The sequence below is a fragment of the Engystomops pustulosus genome, chromosome 5, assembly GCF_040894005.1.
Source record: "Engystomops pustulosus chromosome 5, aEngPut4.maternal, whole genome shotgun sequence".
NCBI classification, from domain to species: Eukaryota; Metazoa; Chordata; class Amphibia; order Anura; family Leptodactylidae; genus Engystomops; species Engystomops pustulosus.
The window spans coordinates 141576422-141602559 of NC_092415.1; the positions used below are offsets into that span (position 1 = coordinate 141576422).

At 41.3% G+C, this 26138-nt stretch overlaps 2 protein-coding genes across 2 annotated transcripts in view; one reads left to right on the forward strand and one right to left on the reverse strand.

Annotated features, from left to right (window-relative positions):
• The window catches only part of RP9 (RP9 pre-mRNA splicing factor), a 31219-nt gene extending 30417 nt beyond the window's left edge, over positions 1-802 (reverse strand). The window contains exon 1 of the mRNA XM_072153256.1: positions 668-802. The gene's annotated coding sequence lies outside the window, so the exon portion shown is untranslated. The remainder of the gene's footprint in view (positions 1-667) is intronic.
• Positions 65-25830, forward strand: FKBP9 (FKBP prolyl isomerase 9). Its single transcript, XM_072153253.1, has 10 exons — positions 65-973; positions 7829-7974; positions 13635-13824; positions 15796-15941; positions 16843-17032; positions 17315-17460; positions 17550-17736; positions 21460-21605; positions 22529-22692; positions 25390-25830. The coding sequence occupies exons 1-10, from the start codon at positions 717-719 to the stop codon at positions 25570-25572; spliced, it is 1755 nt and encodes a 584-aa protein (XP_072009354.1). The 5' UTR covers positions 65-716; the 3' UTR covers positions 25573-25830.
• The last annotated feature ends 308 nt before the right edge of the window (positions 25831-26138 follow it).

The window sequence follows — 26138 nt, forward strand, 5'->3', positions numbered from 1 at the left end:
GCTCCAGTAATAGTGCTCGAGCGGCCGCTTACTGCCGCATCGAGCACTATTCAGTGACGGGCAGGAGCTTCCTGTCCGGACGGACGGAGGCCCCTGCCCGACTGCCAGTGGTGTACCGACCGTGGTCGCCATTGAGACGGTCGCCCGGGCCCCCCCGTCCGATGGGCCCGGTCTCAATGGCGACCGCTGCGACCGCGGTCGGTACGCCACTGTGTGTGACCCTCTCTAGTCGGCTCCCTGGCTGTGACCTGCATCCTGTCCTAACTACAATCTGTCCGGGAGAAGTTATGGAGAGGCTCACTCCTACTACACCCCCTCCTTCCCCACTAGATGGTCTCCTCCCCACATAATGGGTGTATGAGGGGCTTGTTCAACGTGGAGAAGGAGGGGTGTAGGTGTCCACGTTTACATATATCATTAATGGCCGCCACACAGCAGTACATAATAAAAGTTTTATTGCTCTTTACACCCCTGAGGGGTTCAGTGAGGCTGCACATGTAACGGGGTGTCCCGCAGTCAGAGCCCTCCGTGCCCACACACGCCCGCATACTTTGCTACCATTCCTCCACCCGCGGGCGCTGTGCCTGCAGGAGGTACACACTGAGAGTTAGTGGAGTAGTCCTGGTACCTCCCTCTCCTTGTACTCCCACCATCACTAGGGGCTCACCTCCTTCTCTCCACTATTCTGACCCCTGCGAGTACCGCTCCGTGACATCATGGGTGTACGGCACAGGACCAACCCGGCCGCCGCTCTCCCGGGCACGCCCGTCACTCGGTGGCCGGTGCTGGCCTTGCAGGCTATCTTCCTAGTAAGTTTTGTGGCTTGTAACGACGCCCCGCCAGTGCCAGGGGATCAGCTGTACATAGAAAGGACCTCGGTGCCCGAGCTGTGCCCACGCAGCGTCCAGGAGGGAGACTTTGTGCGGTACCACTATCATGGCACTTTCCCGGATGGCAAAAAGTTCGATTCCAGGTAGGTGCCAGTAATATTACATTGCCCGATGTTTTCCTTTATCACAGTTATGACAATTAAGACGTGGGTAGTGATGGCAAGTATAGGACATTACTAAAGTACCCCTTTCATCCTTCATTCACAGCAAGTACTGCACCATCCATTCATCATAACAAGAACTTATCATCTATCCATCCTAACAAGAACTTATCATCTATACATCCTAACAAGTACTTATCACCTATACATCCTAAAAAGGACCCCATAATTCATTCATCATAACAAGTACTTATCATCTATACATCCTAACAAGTACTTATCATCTATACATCCTAACAAGGACTTATCATCTATCCATCCTAACAAGAACTTATCATCTATACATCCTAACAAGTACTTATCATCTATACATCCTAACAAGTACTTATCATCTATACATCCTAACAAGTACTTATCATCTATACATCCTAACAAATACTTATCATCTATACATCCTAACAAGAACTTATCATCTATACATCCTAACAAGTACTTATCATCTATACATCCTAACAAGTACTTATCATCTATACATCCTACCAAGTACTTATCATCTATACATCCTACCAAGTACTTATCATCTATACATCCTAACAAATACTTATCATCTATACATCCTAACAAGGACTCCATAATTCATCAATTGTAGCAAGTACTCCTTCATCCTTCCATCATACCAAGTACTGCACAATCCATTCATCCTTCCATCCATCCATCATAGCACATACTCTATCATCCCTACATCCTAGCAAGTACTCCATCCTTCCAAAAAAATATGCATTCATCCAGTCAAACTGCAAGCTACTTTATCATTTATTTATCTATTCATCTATCCATTCATTATCTCATTCATTCATCCAGCCATTCAACAACTCATATCCTTCTGTGCATAAATCCTTGCATCCAACTATTCAACTATCTGTACACATTCATTCATTATAGAGCTTAATTAAACACCCTGTAATGCCTGCCATTTATGCACCCTTAGTTGTTTCAGTATTCATATAAACATTAAAGCATTGTAAAATTGAGCCTTTATTATGGAGTTTTAGAAATGAATGGTATGTACCTTATTTATGTGCTTATCGTGGGTCTGAGCACTGGAACCACAAATGAAGATGATTGCGGTGGACCCTTCATAGTGCCACTATAATCTGTACAATTGGTTTCTGCAGCAGCCAAACCTTGCTTTTTGGCTGAATGGTAATACCAGGCTCAGGTCAGAGTGGCGCTGTTTCAGATAGTTCACTTTTATTCTCTACATCAGTAATCCCAATGTAATCCCAATAGGAAGGGTCTCCAATTAATATTTGAAACTACAAAATTGACCCCATGCTGACTTATAGGCAAAGAAAAGATTTTTTCCAGTGACATTGTGAAAGTACAGATGCTTTCCCTACAGAGGCCCTTAAAAGCATGGGTAGTGTGTGAAGGATGTTGTATTATATGACAATTCTATAAATCAAAATTGGAGATACAACACTTACTTGCAAAGGCCATTCAGTACTCATGAGATGTTACACTCGTTCTCCCATACATATACACACTTGGCTGGTATGAGCAGTGGAAGAAAGAAAGCATCCAGAAACCTTATATTGTTCCTCTAGTAAAAAAAAATGGACCACACAATGAAATCCAAATAATCCGAATTTGCTGGATATCTGTGATCAGGGGAGGATATGTATAGAGGACACTATACATATTAGATGCTGAAAACGGTTTGCCTGTTTATACACTTAGCCCTGGGCCATTCATTCCTCCCTTTCTTTGGAAAGGTGTAAGCAGTCGTGTCTTGAAGTGCATTCCTGAGTTATCCATAGTCACCCATATGTTGTGGGGGGTTGTAGAGGTTGTAGATACTGTGAAAAAGCTGCTGCACCTGGGGGGCCTGCAGGCCCTTTACCAAATCGGCTAACAGTGGAGAAGGAGGTAAAATAAAATATTGTGCTGATGTGTTCATTACATGAACACATCTGGAATGGTGTTCACACTCCATAAGTGTTATACTAGATCAGGGGCAGATTTGCAATTTCTGTGGCCTCCACAAAAGTTATTTATGGAGCCCCCTAATGTAAAGGTTCCATCCAAACTCCAGAGCACGGAGTCTTCCAAAGCTTCACTTAACCTGTTGAAAACAAGCAAAGCTTCCCAATTATGGTAACAAATGGTCATTGGTCATTGGCTGATCCCTTCGCCATGTGGGGCCCCAACAATTGCTTTGGTTGCTGAATGGATAAATCCTCTGTACACCTGATGAGTGGTATACTATGTGCTTCATCTGTAATTCTGTAATCATTAGACAGACTAATGAACATGCATAAACCGCATATGTTACCCATATTTGTCTGCTACATTTGTATGTGTTTCTCTTATATGACACTTCAATTAGAAGTGTAGTTGTATGTGTTAAAAAGTAAAAAATGCTTACAGTCTATGCAACATTTCTATGAAAGCAAACTGCACACGAGTTGTTCACCATAGTGTCTGTGCAGTAGAGTAACTAGCAGATTCTTGAGCGTCTATGGAAAAAACACCATCAGTTTGTTACTTTTTTTGTCATCAGAAATCTGTCAGCAAATGTATACTTTTTTTTATAAATGTGTAATACAGAATTCTAGAGCCCGAGCTGCAGATTAGCAGCAGCGTTTTTTCTCTGGTCTCAATTAGTGGCAAGCTGAAACATGATTCCCAAGGATTGTCCACGTCCTCACATTTGCCTGGGAGTCTTACATAGAGTAACCGTCTGTTATGAGAGAATGGCTTTCGCAGAGGCAGCCTGGAGCATCAGTAAGGCCTTTCATGCCCAAAATTTTATAGAGTTGGTCGGCAGAAAGTTGTTAACACATAGTTAAGAATTCTCACATGACAGAAGTCCCAATTCTCTTCTACTGTTACTTTACACGTTGGTGAGTCTGCGTTACCATAATTCACTTCACCTATTTTGAAACAAGGTTTCAAGGTTGGTATTTTCCATCAGTGTTTGTAGATTCACTTGCAGTTTAATAAATAGATTAAATACTCCCCATGTTCAAAAACAATTCATCCGGAACATGTTAACGCAGCATATTTATGATATGTTTACAGCTTTGATTTGCACCGAGGGTTTTATAGTATGAAACGGTATCCAGGCAGTTAGAATTGCACTTCTAAGCACAATCCATCCAGAACAGGGAGGGGCTTGGCACATTGTTTACATGCAAAACATGAAGGGCTTGTTACGGATACATTTCACTTGAAACATATATGCAACACATGAATTATAGTAATGTGCTGCATACATTTATCTAGGAGCTACAAACAGCCAAGGACCGATCCAACACAAAATCCAAAATTTAAAACATAAAAAGTTACTCTGACCGGAGCTCCAAGTCTTCTTACTGTTTCCTTTCACTTCCAATAAGCAGTTCGGCAAGTTCTCATCAAAACTTTTTCCACAATGTAAGCACAATTTCACAGATCCTCTGATTAGAATAAGCCACTATTCAGACAACCTCCGCTACGTTTTTATCCTCCTTCGTTCACATTACTGGTCATAGCAGATTGCTGGAAGAAATTTACACATAGATAACGTAGTACGTTCTTGACAGTTAAGATTTATTGGTTATAAAATATACTCACAAACATAGTTTAAAATGCGCATATAAAAATCACAATTGGGACGCCAGCTTCACATAAAGCCATTTGTAAGCCATCTGTTTGTATTGTGTGGCTTTTAGTGTAAAACACACTGACCCACATTTATCAAAAACAGTGCAAACTGCCCTGTGTGCAGTGTGTGCCAGATTCATGAATTGTGGTGCACGTTCATCATGAATCTGGTACCCCATGCACTACTCAGGATCCTTTACTGTGACAGGGTGCCGATGTTATCAGTCCCCTGTCTCCCTGCCCCTCTATACAGTGAGAGGCTGCATGGAGAATGCTATATGCAACCTCTCTGCAGGTCTCTCTATACAGATCGCTGATAACAGTCATCCAATGGGCTGTTAGCATTAGATCACTGGTATCTGTGATCTATATAAAAGAAAAGCAGGGAACACATATAAAAATAATAAAAATAAAAAACCTTGAAAATATAAATCACCCCCCTTTCCCTAGAACTGATATAAAACTTAATAAGCCTTAAAAATCACAAACACGTTAGGTATCACTATATCCCAAAATTCCCAGGTCTATCAAAATATAAAAACAGTTATTCCCGGGGGTCAACCTCATAACGGATATTAGCGCACAAATGTGTGAAACACCACTTTTACACCATTTTATGGGCAAGGATTGGCGTCCTCGTGGAGTTATTTGTGATATGCACATTTTTTATCTACATATGTGAGTAGAACTGGAAATAAAAGTTTGAAACTGTCTACACTATGTCTGGATATGTCTCTTATATACAGTGAGTGGAGGAGACTAGGACAGGAGTGAAAATATTTATGGTTTCTGGTCTGAATGGTGACTTATCCCTGAAAGTGATTCCTTGTGTTTGGTGCACAAATAAGGAGGAAACCTGCATGGATCGTCTTTTTAGTTTTTGAGCTCTGGTCACAAAAGAGTTTTTTCTACTGGATTATTGAATAGTGGGTGTTTGCTGGATCCATCTAGGACCGTTAAGGACAGCTCATAAGAGGGAAGGTGCAGCATCACGCAATTTTTGTTGGTGTTTACACATAGTGCAGTTTGCACAGTTTTTAGTTAATGGGGGCCATTGGTGTTAGATGCAGCTGTATGGAGGTTCCCAGAGATGTCACTCTCCATATAAGGACAGTGATGTCACTCATCGGCAGTATGCTCCATTGAATTCATTACTACAGGTTATCCATACAGCATGGCATTTTACCAAATCCATCCATATTCTGCAAAAAAGGGTCATGTTATGCAGGGGATCTCACAATGCTTACAGCCTCTGCAGTGTACAGAGTATTTTTGGAAAACTTCTTCAGAACCATAAAGGATGCCTCTGAATAAACACACCATCTCAGCCAGGGCATTTTTCTCTCTCTGTATGTGGGAGAAGGGTGAGCACAGGGGTAACACCTTCCAGATGTAAAAAGGAGCAACAGGTTCCTTTTGTTAAAAATTGTGTAAAGATTCCCTCAGTGCTGTGGTTCTTTATATTACTGATAATTCACAGAACACACTATGAGGCTGTGAGATGTATTTGTACCCCCCTCTACCATCATGTTCTTACAGCTGCTGCAGACCGGAAGTAGGTCTGTGGGAATAAAATGTTTATCCAGCTGAGCCTCTGAAACATTCACACGTTATTTTTTTTATCTATTTTTGCACTTCTCATATGGGTGGCATTCATCACTTGTGGCGCAAGGTCTGTGTTTTTGGTGCTCAAATTGTGTGCTAATTTACACTGGGATGTTAGATTGTGGCACAAGGGGTTAATGAATTGGTGCATGGTTATAGAAGGTTCTGAACTGTTTCCACATTCAAAAAATGCACCATAAAAAATGTTGGGAACCTAGAAGTGCAATGAAAGTGTTGTACTTCTAAGGTGCGCCCATATTAAGTGACCAAAAGAAAAAAGGCGTGAGGCGGAAAAGAAGAAATTTTGTGGCGCCGACACTTCATAAATTTGGGACCAAAAAAAATCTGCCAAATAATTGTCGGAAAGTGAATAATGAATGCCCCCACCCAGTGTCTACATTTAGTACACATAAGAAACAATGGGGCACATTTACTTACCCGTCCTGCGCGGGAACCTTGATCCGGACTGTCCAACGATCCTGCGTTCACATAGCTTGTGCGCCCGATTTCCTGCATTTTTCACTTCTTCGCTCAGGTCTGCCGGAGTTCACCACCTTCTTCCAGGTGCTTGTTAGTGCATGTCTTACGACACAATTTGACTTGTTAAATCCTGTGCATAGTCCGAATCCGTCGGATTGTCCGTTGACCCGCCCCCCTGATTTGTGTCGCGTGAAGGCTGGCACGATTGTGGCACAATCCGATCGCGTGCGACGCAATCCCTGAAAATGTCAGAAAACCTGACGGAAATGCGGCTGTGGGACCTTAGTAAATAAGCCCCAATTTGTTCTGCCGTGTTATTCATGACTATTCTAGTGAATGAGATTTTAATAGAAAAAGTGCAGAAATCGACATTCAGACGGAGATGTATTAATGTGTCGTGTCGGTCTTTAGACCAGTGCAGAGTAGAACTAGTCAGCTCTCTGCTGCACCAGATTTATCACTGTGTCAATGCTGGTAATCAATGTGTTAATCTGGTGCAGTATAAAACTGGCAAGTCATACTTTGTACCTCCTATAAGTTGGACTAGTTTGCTGTGCCAGAATATAGAATTTTCTGGCACACGAGCTGTTTCCTGTGAGGCCCGCCCCCTTTTACAGAGGGCACACCCTTTATTTGGACGAGTTTGAAAACAGACTAAAAATGGTCTAAAACCTTCAATAAATGTGGTGCACAGAATTCCAGGTGGAAAAAAACCCAGTATTCTGGCGTAGACAGATTAATACATTTCCCCTGTAGTGTTTTTTCACAGCTTGTCAATACAGTGGATATGATCTGGTTTTTCATTGAGTCACTTTAAAATCATTGTTTAAAAAATATGAAAAAAATGTTAATATACTCTGGATTATGGAGTGGCCAGAGTAAAAATGCATCATAAAACCCCTCTTGTCTACTTTCTGTTGCACGCGGAATGGTTCGAATTACCTAAGGATAAATTCTGTTGGCATTACGCATCCTTTGCAGATAACCAAAATACATTTTTCTCTGTGATACTTACTGAGACTGCTTAAAGGGGTGGGTCAAACACAACACCCTAATAGGGTCACCCATATTATACTTATCCTGTGGAATTCTTATTTTTTGTAGTTATGACCGGGGTACCACCTATAATGTCTTTGTGGGAAAAGGACAGATCATTGCAGGAATGGACAAAGCACTTGTTGGAATGTGTGTGAACGAGAGGCGATTAGTGAAGATCCCTCCTAGTCTTGCCTATGGAAGTGAAGGAGTGGGTAAGTGATCTGCCTGCATGCCCTCTATGGAAAGAAACTTTAAGGCTGCATTTACACACATGTATGGGGGACGTATATACTTCTATGGGCTCACGGCATGGTACGGTGCAGCACACTTGCGGCACCGTACCGCTCCGTAGCCCGGGAAAAGATAGGACATGTCCCGTATTACGGCGCCATGGCCCATATGTTCCTATGCAGAGGGGGCGGGGGTGAGCGGCGCTCACCTCCTCCTCCTCTCCCCGCGCTTCCGTGTGCCCGTCGTGCTATGGTGCGGCGGGCACACAGCAGTGTGCATGTAGCCTTATTTGAAGGAAATCTACCACATGGCTACACACGATGTAAACAAATTACGCTTATTTGTGGTGCTGATGTCTTGGATTTCGGGAGATATCTTTCTTAATCCTGATGATTCATTTTTATTCCACACAAAAAGTCGACTTTTTAAAATATGCAAGTTAGTGCTGGGCGCCCTGTGGACGTCACACAGATGGCCCGGCATTCTTTCAACTGCTAATTATGCACGCCTACTGCATGCTACAAAACAAAACCACCTGCTCCCACCCAACTGCTCGAGAGCCAGTAGGGCCCGGCATAGAAATATATACGCAGCCGCCGGATGCAGCGATTGCGCTGGCACGGGGACAGTAACGTGCCAGCGCAATCCCCCCTTCCCGCCCCTTCATCCCCCCTTCATGCCCCACTGCCGTTAGGAGGTGGTTTAAGGCAAATAATTGCATGTGCTAGCAATTAGTGACGTGGTGCAGAGGCCTTAATAAGTATGCCCCAAAATATAGCCTATATTAACCGGTTCGCGACCGCCCGCCGTGTATTCACGGCGGCGGTCGCGTCGCGCTGCATGGAGAGGGCTCACGGGCTGAGCCCTCTCCATAGCCGGTAAGTCTTTGCTGCATATTGCAGCAAAGGCTTACCGGTAACATCCGCGATCGGTGCTAGCACCGATCGCGGGTGTTTTCACAGCATGGGCTGCCGGCAAAGCTGCCGGCAGCCTCAAACAGATAGCGGGCGCATGGGCGCCGCCATCTTACCTGGGATCGCCGCTCCCCGTGACGTCATCGGGGGGGCGGCGATCCGTCTCCATGGTAGCCTCGGGTCTTCCGAAGACCCGAGGCTATTTCGTTTTAACCCCTTCATTACAATGTGCTGATAGCACATTGTAATGAATGAGGAAGAAAATCCCCTGTAGTATGGCAGTATATGATAGGATCGATCAGACAACCTAGGGTTAAAGTACCCTAGGGAGTCTGAAAAATAGTATAAATAAAAATAAAAAAAAAGTTAAAAAAAAAAATTATAATAAAAAAACCTAAAATTTCAAATCACCCCCCTTTCCCTAGAACTGACATAAATATAAATAAACAGTAAAAATCATAAACACATCAGGTATCGACGCGTCCAAAAATTCCCGATCTATCAAAATATGATAACGGTTTTTCAAAGCGTTTAACCCCGTAACGGAAAATAGCGCCCAAAGTCGAAAATGGCACTTTTTTGCCATTTTGAAAAATCTAAAAAATCTATAAAAAGTGATCAAAAGGTCGTACAGTCCTAAAAATGATATCATTGAACATATTATCAAATTTCGCAAAAAATGACACCACCCAAAGCTCCGTACACCATAGTATAAAAAAGTTATTAGCGCCAGAAGTTGGCAAAATCAAAAAAAATATTTTTGTACAGGAGGTTTTAAATTTTGTAAATGTATGAAAACATTATAAAACCTATACAAATTTGGTATCCCCTTAATCGTACCGACCCAAAGAATAAAGTAGACATGTCATTTGGGGCGCTCAGTGAAAGACGTAATATCCAAGCCCACGAGAAAATGGCGCAAATGCGTTTTTTCACCATTTTCATTGCATTTGGAATTTTTTTCCCGCTTCCGAGTACACGGCATGGAATATTTAATACCATCATTATGAAGTGCAATTTGTTACGCAGAAAACAAGCCGTCACACAGCTCTTTACGTGTAAAAATAAAAAAGTTATAGATTTTTGAAGGTGGGGAGTGAAAAATGGACATGATAAAACAGGAAAGGGCCCGGTCCTTAACCGGTTAATTCGCAGATTCTCTTTTCCTTTGTTATCCCATGTGTATAGTAAGTCATGTCTGGTACAAAGGAAGGTCTTCAGTTGCCAAGATATTAGACATTTTAATATAAAGGCTCCTCTAACAGAAAGCCGGCCTATATATGAGTCCTCTAAAGTCGCCCAGACATTTTTATATTTTTTCCCCGTAGGCTCTTGATCGAGGTTCAGTAGTTGTTGCCTATAACAGGATATATACACCGTTATTTACTTATATATTTATTGTATATATAAAAAAAAGCTAAGTAGGTCACACATCATTATGGTACCGGTGGTCACACACGACTAAGTGCTATAATGCTGCTCTTTTGATCTAAAATTAAAAAAAGCTAGAACCTTCATTATAATCCACAAGGCTTAAAACATATACTATAACATACAAGTATAACTATATACTTCTAGTTTAAAAGTAATGTTGCTGACCACCAAAAGAATGTTTGTGATTTATTTATACATTATGATGAGCTGCAGAACAATATTAATTTTAAAAACTGCAGTTTTATATCACCAGTCTACACACAAGCTAGAGTTAATTTATTATATAAAAATTGTGCCATTGAAAAATACATCAGTTTAACAAATAAAAGCCTAAAAATTCAAAATCTTGTTGAAGATAAGCATGGAACAACAAAAAAAATCTTTGACCTTTAAAGCCCAAAGAGGCCAACTTCCTTTGGCTTCCTGCGTGCGTATGTGTGCAATATTGGGCCATAAAATTGAACTGTTGGGTGCTTTGTCCGCTCGCACACGCAACAACTACAGGAGAAGGAACTGCATGTGCCGCAAACTCATTTAGGAATAGAACCTGCTCTATAATTGGCAGAGTGAAGTTGGCCCCCCCACCTTGTCCAAATCAAACAAAATTGGTGATAAACGTTTGTGCTGCGTTTGTGCTGGTTTGTGCAGCAGAAATTTTCGTTTGTGCCGCTATCGTTTTTAAGATATTCATGAAAGTTTCCAGAGGTCATCAGAGGTCAACCAGCCCCCCCACATTGCCCAAACCAAACCAAACTGGTGCCGAACAATTCTGCTACGTTTGTGCTGGTTTGTGCTGCTCAATTTTTTGTATGTGCTGCTTTTGTTTTGAATAAATGAACAAAAAATTAAAGTTCAAAAGTTTAACTAGCCCCCCCACATTAACCGAATCAAACAAAACTGGTGTCAAACGTTAGTGCTACGTTTGTGCTGGTTTGTGCACCTATCATTTTTAAGGTATGTTCAGGTGTTTACAATGTACTTTGGAAGAAATGAACTCTGATGACCTCTGGAAAAAAGTATGAATATATTAAAAATGATAACGGCACAAACGAAAATTTTTGCTGCACAAACCAGCACAAACGTAGCACTAACGTTTGACACCAGTTTTGTTCAATTCGGTTAATGTGGGGGGGGGTCTTGAACTTTTGACCTTTCATTTTTTGTTCACATATTCAAAACAAAAGCAGCACAAACAAAAATTTGAGCAGCACAAACCAGCACAAACGTAGCAGAATTGATTGGCACCAGCTTTGTTTGGTTTGGGCAATGTGGGGGGGCTGGTTGACCTCTGATGACCTCTGGAAACTTTCATTAAAATCTTAAAAACGATAGCGGCACAAACGAAAATTTTTGCTGCACAAACCAGCACAAACGTAGCACAAACGTTTGACACCAATTTTGTTTGATTTGAACAAGGTGGGGGCCAACTTCACTCAGGTCATAGGAATACATGGGGCTGTGTGCTTGCTACTAAAACAACAGCTAGCACATGTCCAAAAACAATATTTGTGTACACAAGCCCTTAAAGAAGACCTGTCACGAGAATTTTACCCAGGTCTCACTGCAAAGACATGCTGCTGTATGGAACTAGTATTAGGAACTATTTGTCAATATTCAACTTCAGACATATAAAGCTCTGTTAACCTATAGGATATATTGTGTCAAATTTTTTACATGGTGCCTTGTGTTACATTCATGTCTTGTGACCATGGTGATGTCATCTAAGGTCCTTTTCCCCCTAAAATTTGCTATATCTACCCCATGTATGTAACTGATCACATTAAATCACAGCATGCCTCCGTGGAGGCATTGGGAGGAGTAGAAGTCCATGAAGGCATGGGGAGGAGTAAAAGTCCATGAAGGCATGCTTTGATTTCATGTGATTAGATCCAAACACGTGGTAGATGTGACAAAGTATAAGGGGAAAAGGACCTTAGATGACATCACCCTGGTCACATGACATGAAGGAAGCATGGGGAGGAGTAGATGGGAGTGTCCAGCCGAGCAGAACATGCCCACTCTGATGCTAAGTAATATAAATAAGTACATAAAGTTGATTTTACGGGGATGTGAGGGAGACAATTTTTAGCTAAAAGAAGGGTGTCATTTAGTTAATAGGGCTCTATGGAAACCTGTCACTAGCTGTATATGTGCAAATGTGGTGAGAGGTTCCCTGTGAAAAGAAAATAAAGGGGAGTGGAGTAACTAATACGACAACAAATGTTTTATATCTTAAATTTTTATTACCGTATAAACTTAAGTATAAACCAGCCTGTATATAACCACATGCACCTAATTTTACCACAAAATACTGGGAAAACTTATTGACTCTAATATAAACCAAAGGTGGGAAAGGGATTGGTCACAACCTCCCCTCACTAATAAAATGCCCAGCAGTCCCCCCTAGTAATTAAATGCCCAGCAGCCTCTCCCACTATTGAAATGCCCAGCAGCCTCTCCCAGTAATGAAATAACCAGGAGCAGCCCTGTGTGGGATGTCATAAGTGTGTGCACAGACAGAGTCGATGGACCCATCTCTACCGCACTGTTATACAAGAAACCGATAGGGAAGAAGAGCTGCAGAGAATGCCAGTAATAACTGAGTTCATTTATTTTTTTATTTACTCAGGTCCTAGCTGAGTGGGGCTTTTCACCACAAATATTTTACTGAAAAGTTAAGCTTCCACTTGAGTATATAGGGACGTTTTTAACAATAGTGTAAGGATTTATATACATATACATATATTTATATACATAATACATATATTAAATCACAATAGATACTGAGCTATATAAATGACATGCTGAATTTATTTAGAGGGGAGTAACTGTTATACCGATATCATATATTTTAAAGTTTTTATAATGTTTTTCTACTTTAAAATTACATTTAGTATGCTTTTTGAATATGCCATGCTATTAGTAAAAAAATGTAAAACAAATCTAGACAAAAATCTATGTAATAGCTGACAACCCATTTGAGATTAATGGAATTGATTTTATTTGCTGAAATCTGCAACAAATCTGATAGATTTGATACTTCTACGTTCCCACACAAGTACTTGAAAATAGGAGTAAAGCCTGATATCTCCTGATGACCATGTGCCGAAATGGGCCACAAACAGGGAAAGTTTGGCCTTCCGTTTCTGCAGGGTGGAGATAGTGGGGGGTGAGTGCAGCTCTGCCGTAGAGAAGTAATACATGACGGCTGCACCATGACCAGGCATAACATAAGTCAATGGCTACAATATACATGCATGAGGTCTAGGAGATTTTTTTTTTATTTTTTACAGGTGATGTCATTCCCCCAGACGCAATACTTCACTTTGATGTCCTTTTAATGGATATATGGAATCCAGAAGATACAGTTAAAATGGAGACATACTACAAACCTGAAAATTGTGCAAGAACAGTACAAGTGTCTGACTTCATTCGCTACCACTACAATGGAACCTTGCTTGATGGGACACTTTTTGACTCCAGGTATGTATAAAATGCTGTTTAAGGACATGATTATTATATATTGATTTACAGTACAGTTTTCACATGAAAGATGAGATGTCAAAGTAAGTAAGTAAGGCTTTTATGCGCATAAAATCACAGTGACAATGCACATTATGGATTGTATTGTGGTCAGTACTGTTCCATATTGTGTGCAGAACATCATACTATAGTTCCTACTATAAGATTAATGTATGTTTTAGGAGACGTCTAATGAAAAATTATCAAGACGTGTGACAGATGTATCTGAGGAAAGAAGTGCAGTAGCAGTAACCGACGTTTTTTTTCATCTGTCTTCTGTGTGTCTGACACTGACTGCCCAATATATACACAAGCAGCACAGCAATGTAAGAAAAGATTGTGGGTACTTTATTTGACCAAGTGCTATGTTTCAGATCCTATTCAGGATCCTTCCTCATGTCACTCTCAAGGGTTTGAGAAAAGATTATGAATAGGATCCGAAACGTGGCACTTGGTCGAATAAAGTACCGACAGTGTTTTTTTATGTTGGCGTGCTGCTTTTTTTGGTGCTGTATTGATAAGTGGAGAGTCAAACCACTTAAAAGAGCAAGCACCTGCTTTATATACACTCACCGGCCACTTTATTAGGTACACCATGCTAGTAACGGGTTGGACCCCCTTTTGCCTTCAGAACTGCCTCAATTCTTCATGGCATAGATTCAACAAGGTGCTGGAAGCATTCCTCAGAGATTTTGGTCCATATTGACATGATGGCATCACACAGTTGCCGCAGATTTGTCGGCTGCACGTCCATGATGCGAATCTCCCGTTCCACCACATCCCAAAGATGCTCTATTGGATTGAGATCTGGTGACTGTGGAGGCCATTTGAGTACAGTGACCTCATTGTCATGTTCAAGAAACCAGTCTGAGATAATTCCAGCTTTATGACATGGCGCCTTATCCTGCTGAAAGTAGCCATCAGATGTTGGGTACATTGTGGTCATAAAGGGATGGACATGGTCAGCAACAATACTCAGGTAGGCTGTGGCATTGCAACGATGCTCAATTGGTACCAAGGGGCCCAAAGAGTGCCAAGAAAATTTTCTCCACACCATGACACCACCACCACCAGCCTGAACCGTTGATACAAGGCAGGATGGATCCATGCTTTCATGTTGTTGACGCCAAATTCTGACCCTACCATCCGAATGTCGCAGCAGAAATCGAGACTCATCAGACCAGGCAACGTTTTTCCAATCTTCTACTGTCCAATTTCGATGAGCTTGTGCAAATTGTAGCCTCAGTTTCCTGTTCTTAGCTGAAAGGAGTGGCACCCGGTGTGGTCTTCTGCTGCTGTAGCCCATCTGCCTCAAAGTTCGACGTACTGTGCATTCAGAGATGCTCTTCTGCTTACCTTGGTTGTAACGGGTGGCGATCTGAGTCACTGTTGCCTTTCTATCAGCTCGAACCAGTCTGCCCATTCTCCTCTGACCTCTGGCATCAACAAGGCATTTCCGCCCACAGAACTGCCGGCCACTGGATGTTTTTTCTTTTTTGGACCATTCTCTGTAAACCCTAGAGATGGTTGTGCGTGAAAATCCCAGTAGATCAGCAGTTTCTGAAATACTCAGACCAGCCCTTCTGGCACAAACAACCATGCCACATTCAAAGGCACTCAAATCACCTTTCTTCCCCATACTGATGCTCGGTTGAACTGCAGGAGATTGTCTTGACCATGTCTACATGCCTAAATGCACTGAGTTGCCGCAATGTGAATGGCTGATTAGAAATTAAGTGTTAACGAGCAGTTGGACAGGTGTACCTAATAAAGTGGCCGGTGAGTGTATATCAAGTGGGGCAGCTGAGTATTTTTTATATATATATATGTGTGTATAGAATTTAATTCTAGGAGAACTCTGCCCGTATTTCACTATGATAGACTAAAAAGCACTAATATAAATGTACTTACATCTGTATTCTTCCAAACAAGCCACAATCGCATGAAAACGTACGACACCTATGTGGGTATCGGTTGGTTGATCCCTGGAATGGATACTGGACTACTTGGAATGTGTGTGGGTGAAAGACGTACCATCACAGTCCCCCCATTTCTCGCATATGGAGAAGATGGTGATGGTAAGGTGGTTAGCAGATTTCAATAATTTTTGTACTGCATACATATGTAGTTATATTTAATCAGCTTATACGGGTGTGTTAGCCTAGTCAAACTAATGAAATGGGACAAATGCCAGTGGGATATACTTGTAGAGAAAAGCGCATTGATGGTGAGAAAGAAGTTAATCAATTACTTTCCCCTGTTATTCTCACAATCAATAGAGTTTAATGGGTTGTACCAAGTTTGCATCTTATATCCTATCTACAGGATAGTGTCACATGTGGATCACTGGGGTTCGGACCACTGAGACATCCACCGGTCAAAAGAATAGGGTTTGATGGCAGAGCAAACACAAGTATGCATAAAGAAACCTAAAGTGCAGGAATGTGATATTTTTTCTTTGACTGGAAGGCTTTCTCAGGGTATATGCACATAGGTGTAAATCTGGACGGAAATCAATGGTCAGGGTCACCTAACCGGACAGTGGGGCACCACCTGGAATCTAAGACTATCCCACTTTTTTCTGGGATGGGTGGAGTTATGCTACACATTAAAGAATAACTACATCTTTGAAGCAGTTTTATTTTTATTTCAGAAATAAATAGAGCCAGGGATGATAGTAAACCCTGTTACCCTTCATTAAAGAATACAGCTTCTCTTTGCTTTTTTTCTGCTCTCTCTCCTGCAGTGAGCTGTGTATCTGAAAGCATTCAGAGTTCTGTCCACTGCAGACAGATAAGAATAATGATTAACTATTTCCATAAACTAGCGAATATTCCCATTGATGCTTCAGCTCGCAGAGGAAGTTAGGCTACACAGGCACTGCCATTTCTGTACTATATTTAGTATAAATGTAACAGAATGCTTCTATCTACAAGCATAGAATGTTTAAACTATACTTGTTACTATATGCCGTTACAGGTAAAGATATTCCTTCTCAGGCAACTCTGGTCTTCGATGTAGTCTTATTGGACTTGCACAACCCAAAAGATGGAATTACTGTAGAAGTTCAGTATGTTCCAGAAGACTGTGAGAGGAAAACCCAGGCTGGTGACTATGTCCGTTACCATTACAATGGAACACTACTGGATGGCACATTCTTCGACTCCAGGTTTAAAGATTGCTCCTTTTCATTTACATAAAAAGAGATACATATTATACTGATTGCATTCTTTAGCCCTAGAATTATTATCATTTTACAAAAAAACAGAAATGCATACCACTGCCTCGTGCTTTTATGTAATCTGAGACCTGAGTGTACTTTTAACTACATTTGACATCAGGTTAAAATGTAAATAAGTTGTCTTTTCATTTACTCTACATGTAAAATTTTATAGTTATACTATTTTCTGTGAAAGTGATCTAGTATTTTGTTCCATTTATTAAACTCTAGTTACTCCCGAAATCACACTTATGACACATATATTGGAAAGGGCTACGTGATTGCTGGTATGGATGAAGGTTTACTGGGCGTGTGCCATGGAGAGAAGAGACGAGTCATAATCCCACCACATCTTGCTTATGGTGAAGAAGGCACAGGTACACAGATACCTTGTATATTGATTACTGTACAGCTGAAGAAATCGAAAGATGATTCAACATTTTGATTCTCCATTTTGCTTCCAAAGGAAAGATTCCAGGATCAGCAGTGCTTGTGTTTGATATCCTCATAGTTGATTTCCACAACCCAGATGATTCTGTCAACATTGAATCAAATTATAAGCCAACTAACTGCACCGTCCTGAGCAAAAAAGGAGACTATTTAAAGTACCACTATAATGCAACACTAATGGATGGCACCATGTTAGATTCAACGTAAGTTCACTTAAAAGTGTGGATGTAACTATTATAGAAATGTACAAAAGCTAAATGATATTGCAAATTTACAGTTTTCCCATAAGCACCATGTATCACCTACTCACGATATTTGTTGTATAAATCCGGGCTCACTGGGGTCACTAGATCAGTGGGAGTCTCAGAAGTAGACCACCAACAATCAGACATACATCACCTACTTGGGTGAACAACCTCTTTACCCTCAGTCAGTGTAATAACTTTTGGTATTAGTCGTTCCAAGGTTTGTTCTTACTGCTCCAGCAATAATTCGGTAGTCTAACATGTGACCATACTACAACTTTTCTTAGTTTGCACAATTGTAAGGAGTTTTTAAAATCTTTTTATTTTTTCAAGATAAGGTTGCTCAGGGTGGATGTTTTTTTTATATAGGTATGAAGTATAAAAATAACAAACATGCTTTACTCCTCTGCTCCCGTTCAGTGTGTTGTCTCCTATCACTAGCGGCCTTTGTTAGTATACAGAAGCTCATCTGTGATGCAATGCAAACAGCCGCACACTAAAGCAACAGTTGCAGTCTGTCATGTGACAACACTGCTGAGCCCCTATATAAAAACATGAGAAGGAAAGAAACACCAACTGTCAGCTCTGTCGGCCTGGGATCCACATTCAACAATCTTTAAAACGTCTGAATGTCTATGTTGACAAGCGTACACATACTGCTTTTTAACAGCTTACTGATACTTGTGACACAAAGGGCTCAAGTATCAATATTGGCTTTCCACCAGTTTTTTGTTGTTTCTTTTTTTTTTCCTTGCTGCACCTTCTGCGCCATATTTCTGCAGTCACATTATTGGTCCTTTTCTAACACTTTTTTACGCTTTTAGATTCCTGAAAGATAATTTCCTATTTCAATGGCAGCAGACCATTACCTTGGTATCTCTATACCCACTGACCTATCTAAACTGTTTGCTCTTAATTACGTGCCCCTAATGGAATGCACTCTGAGAGATTTGCAGCAATAAGATTAGAAACAGCTGTCCTGGTTTGAAAAAAATCAATGCTTTTAAAATGGACATCCTACCTCAATTTCTATATGTCTTTCAGGGGGTGCCTATCCTTCCCCCGGCCAGATTCCTCCGCACTGTACACGCTCATATGGAGTACTATTCGCCCCAGGGTGAGCTGGAGAGTCTCGGCCCGAGCCAAATGCATAGAAGGAGCTGGACTCCCAGACCTCAAGCTCTATTATCAAGCCTCGGTACTGTTGCGGCTCTTTGATTGCCATTTTCACTCTGCCTGGAATCAATGGGTGGCACTGGAACAGTCACTCTCCCCAGTTCTTCTCAAAATTCTTCCATAGATCCCCCCCAGCATCTCCCCCCGCCCTTCCCTGCCCAGGTGCTTCTCTTGCAGGATGCAATGGACGTCTGGAGGTCTATGCTTTCCCGAAGAGTTCTGTTGAGGCAGTGCAGTCCTTTAACACCCATATTTCGGAAACCAGGCTTTCCCCCGGAGATGTCAAAACTGTCTTTTCTGGTGTTGGAGATCATGGAAGACCCACGCCTTTACTATATCCTGCAGTGATTTTCGGCCACGCCCCCAGAGGCTAATCCCCCTGCTTCGAATATACACCGATTAGATCGCTTGTGGCTGGTGCAGGCGTTGCCACAACGTATGCAGATTCTCTCCCGACCTTCAAGGGATACTTTCGGCTATCCTCTCCCCCCTTTCACATCATCTCACAGGCCTATTCTCTCCTGTCACAAGACCCCAAGAAATTTGAGCTCCCTTTTGTGAGGAGCTGGGAAAGGGAATTGGGGGCTCCCTTGTCAGAAGACAAATGGCATGCTTCCTTTCTTTTTTCTCACAAACTGCTCAGGAAAAGGGGTATAAAGTTGTGCCAAGGTGGTACAGAGTCCCGATGGTGCTACATTTGGCCTTCCTTTCTGTACCAGATTATTGTTGGCGATGTGGAACTGAGAAAGGAGACATGCTACACACCTGGTGATCTTGCCGAAAATTGAAAAAGTTCCGGGCCAAGTGTTTACTACCTACCATCAAATAATGGCTAAACAAGTGAACACATCTCCTGAATTGGCACTCCTGTCAATGCTTCCAGGCCCCCAAAAAAAGAGTCCTGCTCAGATTTTGCTTAGTAGCAGCTAGAGCGATTAATTCCCTGCCACTGGCGCTCTCCCATCAGCCCCACCATATTGGGTGATATCTTAGAGGCTCATATATCAGCCATGTGTGTCTTAAACTTTTCCCTTTCTAAACTTTTGCCTACGCCTGCTTGGGACTGGAGTTGACTTGCACCTAAATTGCACCATTTTACTGTACCATTTTTATACATCCACACCTGAAGTTTAAAGATATATCAGGTGCAACACTGAAAGATTCTTGTGCAGCTAACTTTGCTAACCAAGTGGAAAAGTTTCAAAAATATGCAAATGTGACAAAATGAAATGAGAAAAGTCTAAGAAAAGTGACCCCCAATAGGTCCATGAAAAACACTTTTTTACCAACTGTTGCTCTGAAGTTTGCATTTAGAAAGTCATGTAACCTTTTCTGTGTTTTAGACCTGCTTCTGTTTTTTAAACATGTGCTAAACATATGTGATAAACAGAAGCCAGAGTCAGGGGGAGATGTATCATTCGCTGGTGCACACAAGAGCTGGCATATGATGAATTCCCCACCCCTACATTCTTGATGTATACAGGGGGCTGGACTGCATAGCATTTATTTCACTGCAGAGCTGTGTGTGCTGGGCCAGGAAGGAGAAGTACATGGGGAGTTACGGTGTATATGAGAGGCAGAGAAAAGAGGGGTGGAGAGTGAGTGGGTAGTGAAGAGTTACAGACATCTCCTCAGTGTGCACCCCTGTGTGACATTTCAACATAAACATGGCAGGTAAATAATGAAGGCTAAGGGTTACCAGGACTAGTGGGGCAAAACTAGTCACAGAGATCCGGCTTTTTTAATGCAGGCCATTCACCGACCACCACATTTATTTTTAGTTTGTCTTGGACAACCCCTTTAAGGCAATAATGAAAATTGTGTCTTTTCGAAGGGTTTTGTTTATTATATATGAAATCATAGGGGGCAGAGGACTTTTATCACTTCCAAAACCCTTTTTCCCCCATTTATAGAAACATATTAGGGCTTGTTATGTGTGAAACAATTTGTACTTCTTAGTTGCACCATTTTATATTATGCGTCATGTATTGGGAATCTGGAAAGAATATAGCAAAATTGAAAAACACCCACAATTTTAAAAATAATAATAATAATAATAATAATATACTTGAGCATAAGCCGACCCGAGTATATGCCGAGGTACCTAGTTTTACCACCAAAAACTGGTCAGGTACTAGATGGGACCTGGTCTTCCTGCACCCCTGGTGGGTACCAGGGTAAGGATAAGTGGGAGAGATAAGAGTGCTAGCCTTTTTTTACTGGCCAATACTAGGCCTGCTCCCAGTAATGGATGCTGTCTATTAGACAGCACCATTACTAAGACAGTTAAGACATTACTAAGACAGTTAAAAAAAGAAAAAAAAACACAATTTTTTAAGGAAATATATTTTATTAAAATAAACACTCTGATACACCCTTGTTAATCATTTTATTAAAAAAAGGTCATCAATGTAGTCCACCAAACCAGGCGAAGTATGAATCAGCATATCTACATGCACAGACACTGTAGTTACGCCTCTGTCTGATTTTTATTTCTTCTTTAAGACACCAATATGGAAAAACATACAACATTGTTCTCGGATCGGGACAAGTGATAATGGGAATGGATATAGGACTGCGGGACATGTGTGTCGGAGAGAAACGTACGGTTGTCATTCCTCCACATTTTGGATATGGAGAAGCTGGAGTAGGTGAGTTGTTAAAAAGCATTCCAGTGAGTGAAACATAGGACCATAACTGCTCAAAACCAATTATATTGCCAAATACCATATTACCACAGATCACTAATGCATTAATATTTTTGGTATTATGATTAGTGTTATTTACACTGTTTTATAGTCTTAAAGGACATCTACCACCGTGATCAAAGATTGTAAACCAAGCACACGGACATACTGGTGTGTCCTCCCTCATGAAGCATCTGCTCTGTTTTAAGCTTCTTATGTCCTGGTTTTTAAGAAAAAAAGGTTTTAAAAATTATGCAAATAAGCCTGAAGGTCCCCAGGCTCCATTAACACCCATGGAGCCCAAAGCCCCTCAGACTCATTTGCATAATTTTAAAAGCCTTAAAAAAGGGCATAAGAAGCTAAACGAAGAAGATCCTGCCAGAGGGGGCACACACCAGTATGTCTGTGTGCTTGGTGTACAATTCTAGATCCTGGTGGTGGAGGACCATAATCTGTGATCCACTGGTATCAGATGTGACAAAATTATGACAAAGACTCGGGCCTCTTAATGATTGTGCCGTATCTTGGGAAGTTCATTCACCAGAACTGACATGTCCTCCAGTTTTCTGACACAAGTTATGTTAAATGTATCTGGCTGTGAAGAAGTGTTGTGAATGCTGAGTAATTAAAGCCAAGAAACTCCATTGAAATCAATGGACATTTTAACAAACTACCATTATTCTTGTTACTGAATGAGGTTACTATTGGAGGCCTGATGACAGGCGTGAACTGGGCCTATGTAGATATCTGTTTAAAAATAGATCAGACACATATCTGTTATTATTGTGTCTATAAACTATGATGTGAAATAAGCCGCATCTGTAATTAGACCAATGCACATGATAATCAATAAAAACATATTTTTTGTTCATTTTACCTCCTGACAGAAGGAGAAGTACCGGGAAGTGCAGTTTTGATATTCAACATTGAACTGCTAGAATTGATACCAGGTCTTCCTGATGGTTATATGTTTATATGGAATGGAGAAGTCTCACCAAACCTATTTGAAGATATTGACAAAGACGAAAATGGGGAGATATTTTTGGAAGAGGTAGGTTTTAGATCTTTATTTAGAGCCTGCATTTAAAAGAAATCTTTCTTTCTTTCTGATAGATTCCCCATAGTATAGTAGTTTGATCGCCCGGGCAGCAGCTACATCTTGTTTTTCACTTATTCAGGGATGCAGCTGCTGCAGAAATAAAGTTTAAAGTGTAACCGTCATTCTGAGCAAAAAAAAAACTAAAACATGACTCTGCTCCAGGTGTCCCTGGGAATCATTCCTCAAAGTATGTTGGTCCTCATTTAGTACCTGTTTCGGCCCATAGCACCCATGGTTTCCAGGTCTCAAAAAAATTGCAATCAGCAAGGAGGGTTGGTACTTGCCTCCTGTCACCTCATCACAAGCACGTCCTGATGACCAATGACACCATATTTATCTATCTATCTATCCCATATCTATCTATCTATCTATCCATCTCATATCTATCCATCTCTCTATATACCTACTTACCTACCTACCTAAGTAAGTAAAACTCCAGAACAGCATATGATGGGACAGCTTGAAGACTTGGAGAGTCTCTCCTACTATTTCCTGCTGTGGAGTGTGAGGTGAAGGGGGAGGGGGAATGTGATCGATCTGCAGTCTGTGTCTGTGTGGATTATTTGCTTATATACAGCTGAGGGAGAGATAAGTGTAGTTGTTTGGTTACTACATTAGTTAGGGCTCCCAGCAGCACATGCCTGAGTGCTGGAGCACTGAGCTATGAGGTAAACAGCTGAGAGTAGGGAGAGGGGGTGTGTCTCATTCTCCCTCCATAGTCAGCAGCTCAGTAAAGAATGTGCCCAGCAACAGCTATCTGAGGAGTCACTGACAACAGGGGGAAGTCCACAGAATAAAAGAGGAAGGAGCAAGATTCGGGGGGTAACTAATCCAATTACAAAAGGGCTTAAAATCAGCTGCTCTACAACATATCAAAAGTCTCCTTAATGCTTAAATATGCAAATTAATTTCTAAGGTTACGGGGGGCGTGGAGTAGCCTCAGACAGCCTCAGGGGCGAAGGCTACTCCAAACTCCCAGTAGCCTTTACAGACACAACATTACCCCCTCCAGCTTATTCATTTGGTGCATCCCTGACAGCAATTGAGCTGCTGCAGTCGAAGCGCATGACACTGGGGAGCTCTGCGCTTGCGCAGTCACTCCGGTTGCTGTGCTTGTGCAGAGCTCAAATGCTCCCGAAGGTGGGCTGGAGCGGGTAGAGGCAGGTTTGTAAGTGGCCTCAGAAATTATTTTGCATATGTATGCATTAAACTTTAGTTTTCTAGCAGCTACATCCTTGAATTAGTCAAAACAGGATGCAGCAGATGTTCGGACAGGGAATCTACCATGGGGAACCTCTCAGAAAGTAGATTCCCCATGGAAGATTTCCTTTAAAGATAAGCTCCAGTGCAACCCAGAGATTTGTAGACTGTGACAAAATAGCAAAAAAAGCAAAGTTGATCACAATAAGTCTACATTGGTTTTAGTACATTCAACTTAGTCACTTTAAAGTGTAACTCTATTTTTTTCCCCCACAAATCAATAGCTCTTGGGATGTAGAACAACTTTGCCTATTATTTTGATTACCAGTGTGCAGCAGTTTCCATGCTATCCTTCTGAATTTAGACTACTCCTCAAGTAGCTGTGTCTCCTGAACTGTGGCGATTTCTCCTGTGATTCCTACAGTTGCATAGAGGGGAGGGGTTTCTGCTCCCTGCTTACTCTGGGGGGGAAGCCATGGGACAATGCTCTCTCAGGGTTAGCAGTGTGTGTTCAGCACTGTTGATGCCGAAATCCCCTACACAGAATAGTAGGGCACAAGATCCCTCTTCAGTAACCTCTATCTCAGTCTGTGATTTTGCAGAACTTTTTCTGTCTCTGTCTTTCTGTACCTCAAGCTGTGTCATACACTCCTCTACAGCCCCTCCCCCACCCTCTGCTCTCCCAATACATGCACATCCAAAAACCAATTAACTTTTAGTGCTCACAAGGAACAGACTATAAACTTCATGTAACTATCCCCCTTTTGTTTTCTACTACTTATTACATGCTGTGTGCTCCTTCATGTGATGAAAGGCTAGTTACTATATAGATCCTGTTTGTACACTATGTAGTGTTCAGTGGATTTAATTGTAGGAATCTCACTGGATTTACCTCTAAATTAAGGAGAAAACACAAGGCATCATGGGAAGTGTGGGCAGTCTAAATTTGACTCAGCTTCAGAGCAGATACAGGAACAGGTTAGTTTCCACCCACTTCACTGCTGCTGTGGACGGTTTTTGATAAACAGCTTCAGAACAGAAAATACCATAACTCTGGGAAGAAAAGGGCGAGCAACACAACATGGACATTGTTCTGTTTGTTTTTGAAGGGGAAATCACATGATGGTTTGTTAAAAAATAATTGTTTATGAGTGTTATAGGCATAATTTTAAGCTAATAGTAGTACAGGGAACCTGTCAGCAGGTTTGGGGGCCATAAACTAAAAATGTACATAAGCTGTCTCACTGTTTAACATGTAAGGGGAGAAGCTTTACAAAAATTGACTGTACTGCACATATACATGTCCTGCATTTTCTACCTACACCTCACTACAGAACAATAGATTATTGCTCCACAGGCTCACTCCGTAGTGCCATTACCAATTTACCATGCTAAATTAATATTGTGTGTCTGACGAGAGAAAGATACTCATAACCTTTACTCTTCTAGTTTTCAGAATATATTAATGCCCAGGTAGAAATGGGCAAAGGAAAACTAGCTCCAGGATTTGATGCCTCGAACATTATAGAGAACATGTTTAAAAACCAGGATCGAAATGAAGATGGCAAAATAACAGAAGCAGAGTTTAAATTAAAAGACCAAGAGGACAAAGAAAGACACGACGAACTGTAATATACATCAGGGCCAAAATGCACTGTGAAAGCTTTATAAGACAGTGAAAAGATACAGAACTTGAAATGACTGAATGGATGGCACCACATACAACATTCCATATGGAGGATCTGTTACTACAGTCATTTTATCTCAGGTTCAAATCTGAAATCTATGGGAAAAAAAACATGTTTAGTAACCAGTTTGCCAACTTACCAGGAACAGAGACGTTGTGCACGTTAGGCTTTTCACAAGCTGCAGTTAAAAAAGCCCCCCCCCCCCCCCCAAAAAAAAAAAAGCCTCTAGAAGCCACATTAATTTTAATGTGGTTGTGGTTTTTACAAGTTTCACTTGTAAAAACAAAAATCTCACTGTAAACTAGATGAATATTTTTTTTTTTACAAGGAGCAAAGTGTCATGTTTATCTCAGACTTCTATAGCCGCTTTCTTGAACAGATGCAACGGAGTTGTAAAGATGTGATTTAGTGGGTCTGTAGTGTCATTTTAGGTCGTACACCTGTAGTCAGGGCACACTATGGATTGGAAGTTGATGGATTTGGGTTATATAGGAGGCTTGAAATTACATC

Bases quoted from the DNA above. Each gene is read 5' to 3' on its own strand.
- FKBP9 (XM_072153253.1), top strand. From the start codon at position 717: ATGGGTGTACGGCACAGGACCAACCCGGCCGCCGCTCTCCCGGGCACG. The intron at 17,033-17,314 runs GTTTAAAGATTG...ATTAAACTCTAG, and splicing joins GGCACATTCTTCGACTCCAG to TTACTCCCGAAATCACACTT. The intron at 21,606-22,528 runs GTGAGTTGTTAA...ACCTCCTGACAG, and splicing joins ATATGGAGAAGCTGGAGTAG to AAGGAGAAGTACCGGGAAGT.